Source organism: Toxotes jaculatrix, chromosome 8, assembly GCF_017976425.1.
Source record: "Toxotes jaculatrix isolate fToxJac2 chromosome 8, fToxJac2.pri, whole genome shotgun sequence".
NCBI classification, from domain to species: domain Eukaryota; kingdom Metazoa; phylum Chordata; class Actinopteri; family Toxotidae; genus Toxotes; species Toxotes jaculatrix.
In genome coordinates this window covers 23,689,104-23,703,910 of record NC_054401.1, presented here as the reverse complement: position 1 = coordinate 23,703,910, position 14,807 = coordinate 23,689,104, and the positions used below count along the sequence as shown (strand labels likewise).

At 41.0% G+C, this 14,807-nt stretch overlaps 1 protein-coding gene across 1 annotated transcript; it reads left to right on the top strand.

Annotated features, from left to right (window-relative positions):
- Positions 1-566: 566 nt before the first annotated feature.
- Positions 567-3,944, top strand: id4 (inhibitor of DNA binding 4). The gene is made up of 3 exons (XM_041045127.1): positions 567-1,269; positions 1,818-1,883; positions 2,610-3,944. Exons 1-2 carry the CDS (start codon positions 892-894, stop codon positions 1,863-1,865), a joined length of 426 nt encoding a protein of 141 aa, XP_040901061.1. The 5' UTR covers positions 567-891; the 3' UTR covers positions 1,866-1,883; positions 2,610-3,944.
- The last annotated feature ends 10,863 nt before the right edge of the window (positions 3,945-14,807 follow it).

The following is a 14,807-nucleotide window of genomic DNA, read 5'->3' as shown; positions in this document are numbered from 1 at the left end:
TCTTGTAATAATAGACCATATAAACAAGTATGTTGCAAGTCCTAAAATGAATTGTGAGAATTATTTATGGTAATAGCATATCTACTTTTAGTTCGTTTTTTTTTTTTATTGAGCAGTTAAATTCTTTAGACTTCTGTCTGTTGGGCGACGTTTTGATTTCCATTTTCCAAAGTGAGGTAAGGCAGTTTTTTTTGTGTGTTTGTTTTTTCCTCCTCTTCGCAGGTGGTTCGGCTCGGGGATCATCTGTCACTGGTAGGATCAGTACAAGCAGAAGCTGCGCGCAATTACGCATCAATGACTCCAGCACTAAAGACGCAATCCGATGCTAATCTGCCTGGTGAATTGTTCAAATATACAATCACCTCTGGATCAATCAGAAACCCTTCAAGATCGCCCCTATCCCTCTCTCTTTCTGTCGCTCTCTCTCTCTCTCTCTCTCTCTCACACACACACACACACACACACACACCTCTTACAGACAGGCAGCCCACCGCAGCGCACACAGAATGAGACACGCCTTTTTCTCGGCTCCGTTGTCGGGTCGGTGGGCAGCGGGCTGCCGGTGATTGACCAGCTTCTCTCCCTGATCTGTCAGCCGGCTCGCTTGGCGCCTCCCCTCTCCTCTATAAATGTAGGAAATCTATTCATTCCTTTCACACCGAGCGTGCTGAAGTGAGAGGAACTGTGAGGCTCTACGGGATGTTTTGACAGATTAGAATTTCGCCTTTCGGTTTATCTTATTCTCTCGCTCATTTGAGGCTGTATTAGAGAGGCTTTTGCCGTGTGTTTACAGCGCCGTGGTATAATCTCAAATTCCTCTTGCTACCAGTAGTGTAATTGTTCGATTTTTTTTGTGTGTGTTGCCTCTCGCTAAGCCGTTGGTTATCTAAGATGAAGGCTGTTACTCCAGTCCGCCCCCAGGACTCCTCCTCCACCAGCAGCCAGCTCTCCCTGCACTATCTGTCGAAGCAGAGCTTCAACATCGCCCGGTGCAGGATGGAAGAGGAGGACCTGTTCTGCCTGCAGTACGACATGAACGACTGCTACAGCCGACTGAAGCGCCTGGTGCCCACCATTCCGCAGGATAAGAAAGTCAGCAAAGTGGAGATCCTCCAGCATGTCATAGACTACATCCTGGACCTGCAGCTGGCCCTGGAGACGCACCCTTCTCTCCATAAACAACAGCCTCAGCGGACCGGGACCTGCCCTCCTCCAGCCTCCAACCCCAGCCGGACACCGCTGACGGTGCTCAACACTGACCACCACCAGGTAAGCTCTAAACACGGGACACGAGTCTCCATTCCCCGTTTCCATCGGAACTTACCGGGGACCCCGGTTTACCTCCGCGTCCGCCAGTCAGACTCAGACAAAGCGCGTCATGCCCGTTATGTGTCATTGTCCTTTGAGCGCTGGAAACACAGAGAACAATCAAAATGCTACACGCGTCTTATCACAGCCTGGAAAAATCATGCGTAAAAAATGCATTCGGCGTGGGTTAGATTGCGCACTTGATTGCGGGCTTTTATGATTTGCATGATAATGACAGTGTGTGTCAGAGGCCCTACCTTATCCCAGGATTGGTGAAGTACCTCAGCCTGCAGTCCACTCCACTGCGCACAATAAAAGAAATTTGTTATTCAATAGGCTATAAGAGAATTTATTATGGCAGATATAGACGGCTAATTTTCTGCTGCTCTGCTGTATATCATTTATTTTTTTACAGGGGTTTAGGCCTTGGCTTTATTTAGTTTTCTTATCCATGAAAGCTAAGTCGTTTTACATGTATGTTTTTCTTCTTCTTCTTCTTCTTTCTGTAGAGGACGTCAATAGTCAAAAAGCCAGAGGACTCAATATTATGCCGCTGAGACTTGGGCACTGCATTGGTAAGTTAACTTAAATGTTAGTCATTATTTTAAATACATTTGTTGTGTGTGTGTGTGTGTGTGTGTGTGTGTGTGTGTGTGTGTGTGGGTTTTTTCCATTTTTTATCAGACACATGTGGCCGGTCGAAAACACCACACCGAAGCGTCTCCATTAACTTGATTACTGTAGCCTATATGCGGTGTAAATTGACAATCTGTGGAGTGCTCTGGGGAGGCCAGTAGATGTCAGGGAAAATAATAATTGAGGAACATGAAATTGGCACCAACCTCAGAGGCAGCTGTGCTTTGCGCAATAACTGTCACTGGTGTAGCAATCTGGGAAGAGGAGAGGGTTAAAACCTCAGCTTGTCCTCTCTTTCATTCTTACACACACAGTCCTTCCTCCCTCTCTCGCTCCCTGTCATTCACTTTCTGCCTCCATTCAAACTGCTGCTCGGGCTTTAATGTCAGATTAAAAGCACTGAGCCTAAACACACCTGGATATGACTAAACCTATGCATGGTGTGTGTAAGACACTCTCACATTCTCTGTGGAGAGTGTCGGCTGCCTCTCGTCAGCCTTTCCCAACAGCCTGAGGAGCTGCGTGGTTGTTGTTTGACCTGGTTTGTTTTGGGTTGTTGATCAAGCATGGCCTCTGTTTTGTCGGTGGCGCCAGTCAGTCTGGAGTTCTGCAGCTCACCACTCACCCCCCCCCCTCCCCTCCACCCCCACCCTTCCCCTCCACAGGTGTGCAGGCTGCACAGAGCTGCTCCAAAGCCAGCAAAGCTTCGCCAGGGACTCACACCCAACTGGAGGCACAATCACAAGGGGATTTCAAAACCGCTGGGAGGAATTAAACCCAAATAAAGTCACTATTCACATAATCTTTTTTTTTTTTTTTTTGGGTTCCACTGAACAATGAATCACTGTGTAGACATCTCCCTCTCTTTCCTCCTGTTTAAGTTGCTCTAACTTTATTTCTTCCCTCTTTACATTTTCCTAAAAGAGTGTAAATGTGGAATCACACCCCCCCCACCCCCCCCCCCCCACGCTGAGAAGTTTTTGTTGGAAACTCGTCTGTGAACAGCTATGAAAACTGTTTGTGAATTGTGCTTAAAGAATAGCTAAAAATGACTCCAGTTTAAAGCTTTACTAAACTGCGAAAATCATTGTACATGATGTTGTACATCTATTGTTTAAAATAGATGATTTGTGTTGAACAGGGATTTCTTCCCTGGGATCTTTAAAATGTTTCATATTGTAAAGAAGAACAATTCTGATTCGAGACAATTAAGATTGTACATAAAGAGACACAAATGTTCTATAAAAGTATGTGAAAGGAAGACTTATATGTTTAAAATAGACTATTGTAATTATAAGATATTTTTATTAAAACCTTTTTTGTCGTTATGTAAATATTGTGTTTCCACGTTATGCTCTGCCAGTAACGTCCTCACATGGCGATATCAGTTAACTCTTTGCAGTGTTTTTTGGAATAGTTTAATATGTAGCATGTCAGGCTCATTGCAGAGATATTGAATGTGCACTGAAGCAGCCCTCCTTGTGTAGATATGTGGTGGAGTTCAACACAAGTTCTTTTTGTTATTTGGCCTGCTCAGCTTTCTCTTGAATTGTTTTGTATTCATTAACTATGACAACTTTGACCCACTGGGAGTGATGGGTCGGTCTGCTATTTGATCTTTCCAAAAAAAAAAAAAAAAGAAAAAAAAAGGCCTGATTTGATTCTGTTACACTGCACTCTTCTTAAGAGTTGAATCGGATCGTTACAGCACTTCTGACAGTGTTTACAATATAATACATAAAAATCACTGCAACGCAATGTTTGTTATGTTTGTGCAGTTTGAGTTTCTCCTTGAGAAGTTAATGATTAACACCGTGAGATCGTTAAACCTTTGGTTATGGACTGATGAAATGTGTGAACATTAAGAGACTCTTTCTGGACAACAAACAATTGTATTCAGACAGACAATGTCTTTGAGTAGGTATGAACTGATTTCTCTGTTGGAGAGTCAGCAGCCGTTGTTAATGTAAAGGAAAAAAAAAAGCCTTTATTTTTCATGACATTAAACACCGAATTTACCTCACCCCCTCCTGCCAGTGTGAGAGGGCACTTGTACATTACTGTCAGCTGCACTGTTGGACTTGACCTTCACTGGCTCGTGAGGAGTTGTCAAAACAATTAAAGTTTCCAGGAAGAATTGTGTCGTCTCAAGTTTTGTCTCAGGGGGCATCTTGGTTTATTGCTTTCAATGCCAGCGCCGTCACGTGCAACAATGAGGAAAAAATAGGGAGGCGCAGGGTAACGCTGCAAAATGCATTGGGTTAGTTTAATGGAAAATAAAGGTTAGAATGTGACAGATGTCATCTACTGCCAGTCCTCTAATCTGTTTCACAGGATTTTGGGATGAAGTGTTTTATTTTGTGGGCTTTTATTAATTCCATCACACACATGGCCACTGCATCAGCAGGTTTGCAAAAACACAAGCGACAGCCAAGGGTTCAAATTCATGTCAAACTATCACCCAGGTGTCCTTCATTTCATTTTCATAGTCAGGTGAAATTGTCCATTTTACATTAAAATGTTTAAGGCACATTTCTTATTGCAAATGATCTCCTCAACAAAACTGATGATGTACGGCATATAACATTTTACAATTATTTTAAGAAGCAGAAGTTTTACAGAAAAAAAAATAAAACCCTCAATAGACCAAGTGATTTTGGAAATGATTTTCCTTTAGCAGAAAGAATAGTAGCTTTTTTTTTTTCTTATGGACGATACAGGCCTTACATCGAACTCTCAAATATGGCAGAATGAAGGCACAAATCGAAAGTTCACAGCATTCAGGTTTATCATAAATTTACAGTTTTGCTGTAGGTGTTTGGCATTCAGCTGAGACTTTCATCTCAAGTGATCCATGATGAGTAAATATTAAATGCTACTTCCTAGATTACCAGCATTGCCAGTAAGTAGAGCTCGCTGCCAAAAAGATATTACGACGTTCCCTTCTAACGATACAGCGGAACTTTCCAAGAAGGAAGAATGATGTTAAAAATAGTTCACAAAATAATTACTAAACAGAAAGTGTGGGAATGATTTTAATAAAAAGATTGTTTCTGCACTAGACCTCAGGAACATTCAGGCAAAAATAGCTATCTCACAAATGTTAAAAATATTTTGATGAAAAAAAAGTAGAGATTGGTTTGTATTATAATGTTAATGATTTATGATTTTTATTTTCAAAGAATCCTGAAATAGTAGTGAAGTTTATCCTAAATACCACTGCTGACAGCTGCTCAGAAAACACTGTCCTCAAACAACACCTGTATCTGTCACAGTTATAAGTTACATGTGTGTCCCTCCTGTCTTCCTTCTTTCCCACACAGCTGCAGGTTTTTTCTTGCAGACACACTGACCCTTGTTTAGTTGTCCCCCACATCAACCTGCTGAATGCAGGTTAAAGCGGTGGTTTGACACCGACACGTCCAGCGACGGAAGCGCCCTGTGGGTGCTACAGACACCTTTCAGACGCCCTGTTCTGCCGTGGCCATCTGAGGATAAACGAGCTATACAGGCCACCTGTGTGTGTTTATAGTCCACACTAAGAGAGCCTGGCTTCTTTGCCCTTGACAAGCACTGTGACCTTGTGATGTGAAGTTTTCTGTGTGTGTGTGTGTGTGTGTGTGAAAATAGAAATGAAAAAATGTGTTTAAGCACAGGTGGCCAGCTTGACAGTTAGACCTTCCTGATATGATTAAAGATATTCTGGGTCTCAGACAGAGCACAACAGCAGCCTGAGAGTTCAGACCTGGCTTCAGCAACCATGACTCCACAGTTAGAGAGAACTGAAAAGGCTTTTCTTTCTTTTTTTAAACCGTATATGCTTCTTTTTATTGTTAAATTCATGGATAGAGTGAACCTGAGGCAGCTGAACCTTTTACTCAGTTAACCCTGCTGACCTGCTTTTTTATTTACATAATAGTTTACATGCTTTCTCCCATAATGTAATGATGGCTGACGATTGGGTAAGATGTAAGAAAGCAAATATGAAAGTAAGAAAAGTCAGTTGTCATCATGAGCTTGTTTATTTGATACAACATGTGTTTTTTTGGAGATACAGAAAATTCCAATTTCAAATTAAAGTGGTTTTAATTACACAACTACGACAGGGAAACAACACACACACACACACACACACACTTTTCTCAAATCTCATGATCATTTCACTGGCATGATGAATTAATATTCACACTGCTGTAGCTGCTGTGAAGCTGCACTTTAATATTAACAGAAAATATATATATATTTATATTTCAGAGAAAATTAGTTTACATGTAACCATTTAACATGTAGTAACATATGGCATCAAATTCAACAGCCAATCAGTTACACACATGCTTATATTTACACATATAGTACATTTACACACTAATTTTATCCTATTACAAGATGTTCCAGAAAGACATGTTTTCCCTCACAGCTGCAGTGTTACAGTAATACAGCTCCATGGTCTGAATGTCTAATTCTCTCTATTAGTCAGCAGCGAAGCTCCTGCCATCCCCAGATACATTATTCATCCGTGCTCCTATTATACTTTGCTGCCCTATGTTGACTAAATATTCCCACTGTCTGGTTATTAGCCACCACAGTGGTGCTCCATCCCGTATCTCTCCAGCATTAGCGCTGCAGGATTTTCCAAATAACTCTTGCTGGGGGTGAGACAGCAGTGCAGCAGAGAGGCGGAGGAGCGTGGGGAAGGTGTGTGGGACCCGTGCAGAGGCTTCGTCAGCTGTTTCTTCCTCTTGTTCTATTCCAAAAAAAAAATGGACAAAGGCTCAGGTTGAATTCCTACCTGTGGAATTCCTCTCCTTGTGCTTGCGCGTCCTGGTCCAGGTCGTGGGAAAGCATCACATCCTGTTTGATAAGGAGGTCCAAACCTCATTGGTCAACCTGTTTTCCACCCTCAAGCTGAGGCCAGGGGAGTGGACGCACAAGCCCTGTGGCCATTCACTAGAAACTGTCATTATGAACACAGTATCATTATTATCAAAACAAGGGATTGGCCAGGCTGCAAGTGGAGTCAGTTGTTTGCACAGGTGCCAGTGTGTGTTCATTCATGGCTCTCATTTGTGTGTGGATGCATCGGTGTGTTTTCCCTATGATTTTTCTTACAGAGGACTACAATAGAACACCCAAATTACAAGAAATTGCAATTTGTGAGACTCAGTATTTCTAATTAAATCTTGCTTCCTCCTTTATCCTCCTCTTGCAGGTGAATCTACCATCACTGATTGTATCCAAGAAAAAAAAAAAAACTAATCAAATCCTCTTTTTTTTTTTTCTAGTGCAGTTCCATACAGCGGAAACACACCAGCCCCAATTTCCACAAATCTGTACAGCACACCGTGACACAAACACATAAAACAGGGATGCTCACCATTGTCTCTGCCTTGAATTAACCTTCCGCATATGTTAAACTGCAACAACAGGTTTAGCTGTGGTGTATCACTTCCCTCTCTCCCTGATTTAACTCCACATTATGGCGTTCCACGGGGGCCTATATCCCTGCGTGTTAATCACTGCTCTACCCAGCGTACGGAGAAATATATGGCGGGTGCTTGCAGAGGAACAGTGGAGGACAAAAACGTGCTCACTCTTGGACACTACTTGATTACAGACTAATTGGTCTAGAGTGATTAAATATCTCATGCTTCTCAGTAATTGCAGCTATTTAAAGCAGCTATTAGCTTAAAATGCCTGCCACCAACAGCCATTTACTCATAAACAAAATGTGAGATGCAGCAATTCACCTGTTCTGCTCAGACAGGAAAACGAGACTTACAGATTCACAGGAAGCTCTGTGCTACAGCCAGACACCACAGCACAAATTATAAATATGCAAATAAATCAATAAAATATTTAAACTTTTATTTTTCACAAAGCCAGGGAATACTTTATTTAGTACCTTGCATTGTTTTTTAAATGCATTTTGAAAAATTTGTAGCACTCTATCTTTTTTCCTTTAATGTTATTCCAAATAGATAGAACAGATGTACATTTTTAGTGATGCCTAATTAATCACAATGATATTTTTCCACATTCGTATTACTTGTCATAACTGATGTGCAATTATTTCTTCATTTGTGTGTATTAATGATTTGACACTTCATTTTTTTACATATGAGAGGAAAATATTACGAAACAATAATCCCGCTGTAGATCACTTGTTTTAATTTGGCCGCCTCAGTCGACACTTTACAATCCGAGACACTCAAGAAAGAAGGATGTGCAGCCACACACTCAACACGTTCATGTGATTTGAGCCTGGAGCGGCCATCAAACACAATCACAGCAGATATAATGCGTGTACACCCACCAGTTAAGCTTTAGTCAAGGCCTCTTTCAGGGCGACAACAAATGACGACAGGGGTGAAAGAGAGGAAGCCAGAGAAAGACACGGCATAAGAGAGGAGGAATAGGGATAGACAGTGTGAGAGAGATGGAAGGAGGAGGGAGGGCTTGGCATCACCAGTGCCAACTGCGGCTCCCAGGAGACGTGCGATGAATTACAGAAATGAGATCTCAGACAAATGCCAAGCTTTTCCAAAGAGCAGCGAGAATGGCTGCGCCCCCCTCCCCCGGAGAACACAGTGATTATAGAGGGGGAGCCGGGGGTCTGCCAAGCCCCTTAAAGGATCTGTGAGAGTCTGTGTAAGTGTGTGTGTAGGGATGGCACTGGGACAACAGCCATGTCACAGAACATGACCCTGAGGTGCAGCCATCAGACAGCCAATATGGCGAGTTAAATACCGCTGCTGCATCAGAGCGGAAGGGCTCCAACTGCCTCCAATCAAACAGGTTTCTGTTCACCTAATGAGCTTAATTAATGAGGCTTAGTTTACACTTCTTCGCTCCAAAAGAGGGAACAATGTGCCACGTTTACCATAGAATACAGTATCTCTCTGACTCAGATGCAGACGCATTTCAGCAAGAGGCCTTCAGCTGTTTAAATCCAGACGCATGCATGATGATCAAAGAAGATAAAATTCATTTAGCTGCTTTTTTTTCCCTTTTTACTTCAACCATATTTTGACGTTTCTCATACTTGTGGTTGTTGCTTTGTCTTATTTAGATAGAGTTTATTCGAACTGACTCCAACAGGATGTAATTATGGTTTTATTTATTTGTTTTTTATTGTTGTAAATATGTATTTATTTTCAGAATGATAGATGGATAGATGGATGATTTCCATTGGGGATGTGACAGGACATGTCTTTCCCCTCTTACTGGTGGAGGATGGAGTGATGTGGAGATGGAGAGAAAAGGTTGCTGATACTATTTAATTGTGGAAAAACTACTGCATGTGTTTTGGGTTGAAAAATCATTTAATCTGTAGTTAACAGCTGATATTCTCCTAAAACAACCATGTTTCCCAGTAAATACTTTTATATACAACTAAACCGCAACAGCAAATATGTTTAGTTGGAATCGTAATCGATAGCTGGATTACATTCAGGGGCCACAAATTTTAATGAACGAAGCCGCACATTTATTAACGGCAGCAGATTTGGCTGGGAAGGATGAGCGCACGGAGCACACAGCTGCCATGACAGAGACGTGGGTTCACAGCCACAGTCTCATCTGTGGTTGGGTTTTGGCAACAAATGCACTTTGGTTAAGGTTGAGAGAAGGACTGTGATTTTTGTTACATGTAAATGAACATGTGTCTGAAAGTCACTGTGGACTTTTTTGGCATTAAACCACAACAGGAGCTTTTTCTAGCCTTTACCGAGTCCTGTGAGAGAGAGTCAGAACATAACCATAAAACTGTGTAGTTGTGCTGTAGTCAGTGAAAGTGAATATTCTACTGCAAGATCATATATAAATAAAATACTATATAATAATAAATTGATAACATATCTTTGTTCCTTTAATACAAAATCCTAGAACAGTTACCACTTACTACTTAGTACACATACTATAGACAGACAGACAGAGACAGACAGACAGATAGACAGATAGATAGATAGATAGATAGATAGATAGATAGATAGATAGATAGATAGATAGATAGATAGATAGATAGATAGATAGATATTTCTGGCCTCATAGAGACTGACAGAATTCTTCTCGCCACGTTATTCTGCTGTTTGAAATTCCTTCTGGGGACTCACATATGAGCTATCAGATTGCCTCATACAAAAATGTGCCTGAGAGAGAATACCAATTCAAAATGGGGATTTTATTTCAGCTACTGCCTGAGGGCAAACTACATCAGACTAAACAGAAATCACATTGGAGCCTGCGATGACAAATAGAGACCTTGAATAACTGCATTACTGTTATTATATTTGGAAATGGAAAAAAATTAATTTCACCGCACCACAATGTTTCGCTTTCTTTCCGATTCGCAGGCAGCCGCAGATTTGTGTTTTGAAATAGATCATTTACAGTTTAATCAGAAAAACATTTGTTCAGGTTTATACGATTCTATATTCATATTATCTGACTGCACAGTGGCACAGAAACTAAACTGCTTCAAGACATATAACAACACTGTGCTGTGAATAATCATTTGTGTTATGGTTTTTCATACATATGCAGAGAAACTTTCCTACTTCACTAGATGAATGTGACAAAGTGTTGAGAGCAATTCTTTTATTTTCATTTGAAATACACGTAAAGCCCTTTAAACTTGCCCTGTGTGAAATTTAAGTACAGTTTGCTGATAATACTGATAAAACCACATCTGATGAGGTCTTGTGAGTTGAAATCCAAAACATTTCTTAATTATATGGGACATTGTGGCGGTTTACAGCTTGTCCTCCCACCTTATTGTCCATCCATCAGCCCCAAAGAGGGATTCTTCTCCTCATGGAGGTGGAGACTTTATGAACAACAAATGCTGGATGTCTGGACACATCTACAGAAGATGGATCAGGCACTCAAACAGATTCTGTCTCTGGGGTTTTGCAGAAGTAGACATAAGGTGTGATGTGGGATGGGAACTTGAAGACCGGCATGGTTGTATTTCTATGTTTGTAGCCATGCTATAAAAGTATGTGTAGTCAATGTGTTGTATTGTATTACACAAAATACTGAATAATTCTATAATAATAATAATAACAAAAATAGTAACAAAACGGAAAGAAAAGCCTATTGAATCATATTTCTGATTAATGTCTGTGACATACGAGGCAACTCAAATAAATAAATAAATAAAGATACTTCAAAGACAATAGACTTAGATAAACTTTATTAATCCACAGGGGAAATTGTTTAATTGTATACATATTATAAAGCTAGCTGTTGTTAGGTCAGTGTGTTCTCAGTGACCAGGTGTTGCTGTTCTGTGTTAAATGTCAGTGTTCTGGTACAAGAGTGTGTTCAGTGTTTCTGTTGCATAAACTTTGTTTGGATGTTGAGCTTCACATCAGTAAAGTGAATTAAGAATTAAAAAGAAGAGAGATGAGGGGTACTAATGTCAAATAAAAATAAAATGAAAATGCAGGGCTGTTACTTGTAATGGTAATTGTAATTCTCGTAATGGTAAGTATACAATTTCTTGCTATTTTTAACAAATAGCAGCAACTCAGTCACATTGTTGGCCTCTCGTGAATTTCCAGTGTGGGAAATTGAACTCTAACCTTGTACAAACAGGAGAACTTCAGCTCCAAAAGGTCTCAGTTCATCTGAAAAAAAAAAGCCCCACATTTCTGTTATTGCTTTATTTGTACATGTCTTTTTTTTTTTTAAATGCTCTCTGGTGCACAGCAGTTGCAAAACTCAAGCACAGGCTGAGCTGATGTTCGGCACAAAACTGGATCAGAATGAAACAGTGCAGTCTGCGCTCCTGATCCCTCCATATGTTTCCATATAGATATTAAGCCATCGATTAGGGGAATGCTGTCATCTAGTTGGCAGAGATTAGGCTGCTGGCTTTGGCACCCAGTCAACAACAAATTCACATGCTAATGTCTTCCAAATCAGGTCTCGCCCCCAAACTGGTTCCCCTTATTGACTTGATTCCCTGATTGGACAGATGGCCACCTTTCAGTATCACACACGTCTGTTTGTGTGTACGTGTGTGTGTGAGAAGGGGGGTGGGCTCCCAAGCTTATGAATAAACAACAACAATCATCTAGATAAACAACAGCATTATCTGGCGTCTGAACCTTGGCGACGATCCATTATGGCCATTACTGTCACATCATGTGCTACAGTTGGCTTTTAATTGCTCTTATTTGCCATTGAGAATGGGGGGGAAAACTCAGACACTGTATCAGTCGACGCTCTTAATTGATTACTCCTCGTGCTTGCCAAGACCGCAGTCAATACAGTCGAGTGCAGTGAAACCTATCAAAGCGGAGTTAGGAGTGAAGGCACGAGCGCTGAGGACAAAACAGCTGCGGCTTGTGGAGAGAAAAGGGAGAAAGAAAACAGCATTTCTATTTCTCCTGACCCTCCCTCCTCCTCCTCCTCCTCCCCTCCTCCCTCCTCCTCCTCCTCCTCCCTCCTCCACACACATCTCTCCCTCACCTCTTGCTCTGCTCTTTCTCTCTCCACTCTCTCCATTTTCGTGCCTGGCAGCAATCTTTCTCAGGAGACTTTCTCTGCAGTTGTGTGAGGAGAATGTCAGTCTTGTGTAGTTAGGAGTGTGTGTGTTTCTTTCTGTGTGTGTGTGTGTCTGCCTCTACACGAAACGTCCCCTGGATGTGCTCATTAGCAAAACACAAGTGCGTATGGCTCCCCAGAACAAGGCATTCTGGGTACTGCCACTGTCTATCTTAGCTTTGCGAGTTCGTAAGCAACTAATGAACAGATTCAGGCATGAATGCAGGGCAGGCACGCTGCACACACACACACACACACAGAAAATAAAGACTAAATGACCTTTCATACATCACAGACTAAGAAAAACAATGAGTTGTTCAATATTCTACAAATTTTAATATTCTCATTTTGAGTGTGGATAGTCCAAGGCTGAAGCTGTGCTCTGACAAAAAAAAAGAAGAGGAAGAAGAAGAAAGTGTATAAAATCAGATGCAAGTAGAGCTGCTGCTTACAATACTTCCCAGGCTTGTACATTAATTCAGCGTTCAATATTTAACACAGTGGGGTCCTGCTGGTGGGCTGGGAGAGGCTCTGTTCTGAGAGAATTTATTTCCTCTCACAGCTTGACTCAGTATGACTTTCAATAGAATGAAATGGTTTTATATTTTATAATATGATTAGTTTATTATACTATGTTTTAGAATAATACCGCATTTTGTATTTGACCAAACAATCTCTTCCTAAGGTTCCTTTAGTAGTTTGTTTGTTGGTCTTGTTTTGCAGTTAACATCAGGTGAATTATTTTTATTGCAGTTAAAATATCATTCTGGTCACAGGAGCATTTCAGCAACTGAAACTTTCCAGAGACTTTTTTTATTTATTTTTTAGTTCAGTGTTAATTGACTTTGATCAATCAGTCAGTCAGTCAACAAAACAAGAACTTCACATTGCACAGGAACTATCAGTCCACTCTGTCTCTATGGGACTTAAAAGAAAAAGTACAGGATTTAGAACAAAGACAGAGGATAGAAAGGAAATGGTTCACATTGATTGGTCAAGAGAGTAAGTGAAAAGCAAATGTGTGATTATTGATTAGGAGATATTTCACAGCCATTGATCCATGTTCCAATGAGCCAACAGTGAAGCAGTAGAGAGCCATGTATCCTGACTTTTAGTCCATAGTATGTGGGTTAAACTCTGATGACATTATCAGGGTTATTTTCTCAGCAAAGCTTGACCAATAGAGCTCTCAACGACAGGCAAACAGACTATCGCAGACCTGGGCAAACTACGGCAGAATAAAGCATATTTCTCTCCTTATAAGTAAGTGTGTATTTCCTGTGAGTGCCAGTCTTGTGTAAGGTTCAGTAAGTAAGCATTGCCAGAAAATAAAAGAAAATGTACGTCCTGGTATAATGTTACATCTACAGTATAGAGGCTATGCAAAGATAAAGTTATAAAATATGGTTGTGTCAAATGTGTCTCAACCTGAACATGGACACTCATAAATATGTATGTTCATGTACAATAGGAAACAATTTATACCCAATCATATTCCCACTGTTCAAAACTAATCAGCACATGGCCACGAATGGAAAAACACTCTAATCTCACATGAAATAAAATGCTGTGAAATGAGCAGGTGCATAGGTGAACAAAGATAAATATAGCCCGGCTTGATGAAATAATTTCTCTACCTGTCCTGGATAATAACTCATTATGTTAATCACAAGCCCTATTAATCATTTTCTCATTTGAACTGTCAAGACGTGATTGTTGTACGAGGACACTGTGTGAAGTACAGCGCCAAGGCTCGCCTTTTGCCATTCATCAAAAAAAAAAAAAAACAGAAATCAAGGCGAAAGCTGCTGTGATGCGTCTGACTCGAGCCATAACAATGAAAAGCCTTCTCATATCTTGAGCAGTAAAAGAGAAAAGAGTGATGATAAACGCATTTGCACCGGTAAACCTACTCCGGTTGTTAGATCCTGATGGTGCTGTAACACAACAGCACAACAGGAAACATATTAGCAATAGCCAGGAGAGTGTGTACCTGCATACTGTATGCACTTATATATGTGTGTGTGTGTGTGTGTGTGCGTGTGTGTGTGTGTGTGTGTGTGTGTGTGTGTGTGTGTGTGTGTGTGTGTGTGTGTGTGTGTGTGTGTGTGTGTGTGTGTGTGTGTGTTTGTGTGTGTGTGGCACCAGGCTCATATATTGTGATTGTCTCATTGTGAAAATGCCCTACTGGGGTGGCCAGCTGTTCCTGTGCCCATAAAAAGGAGGCAGGAATGTCTGGTGGGATGAAGGAGGCTGCAGAGACACACACACACGCTTTAGAGGAGCAGATGTAGGACACAAAAATTTAACAC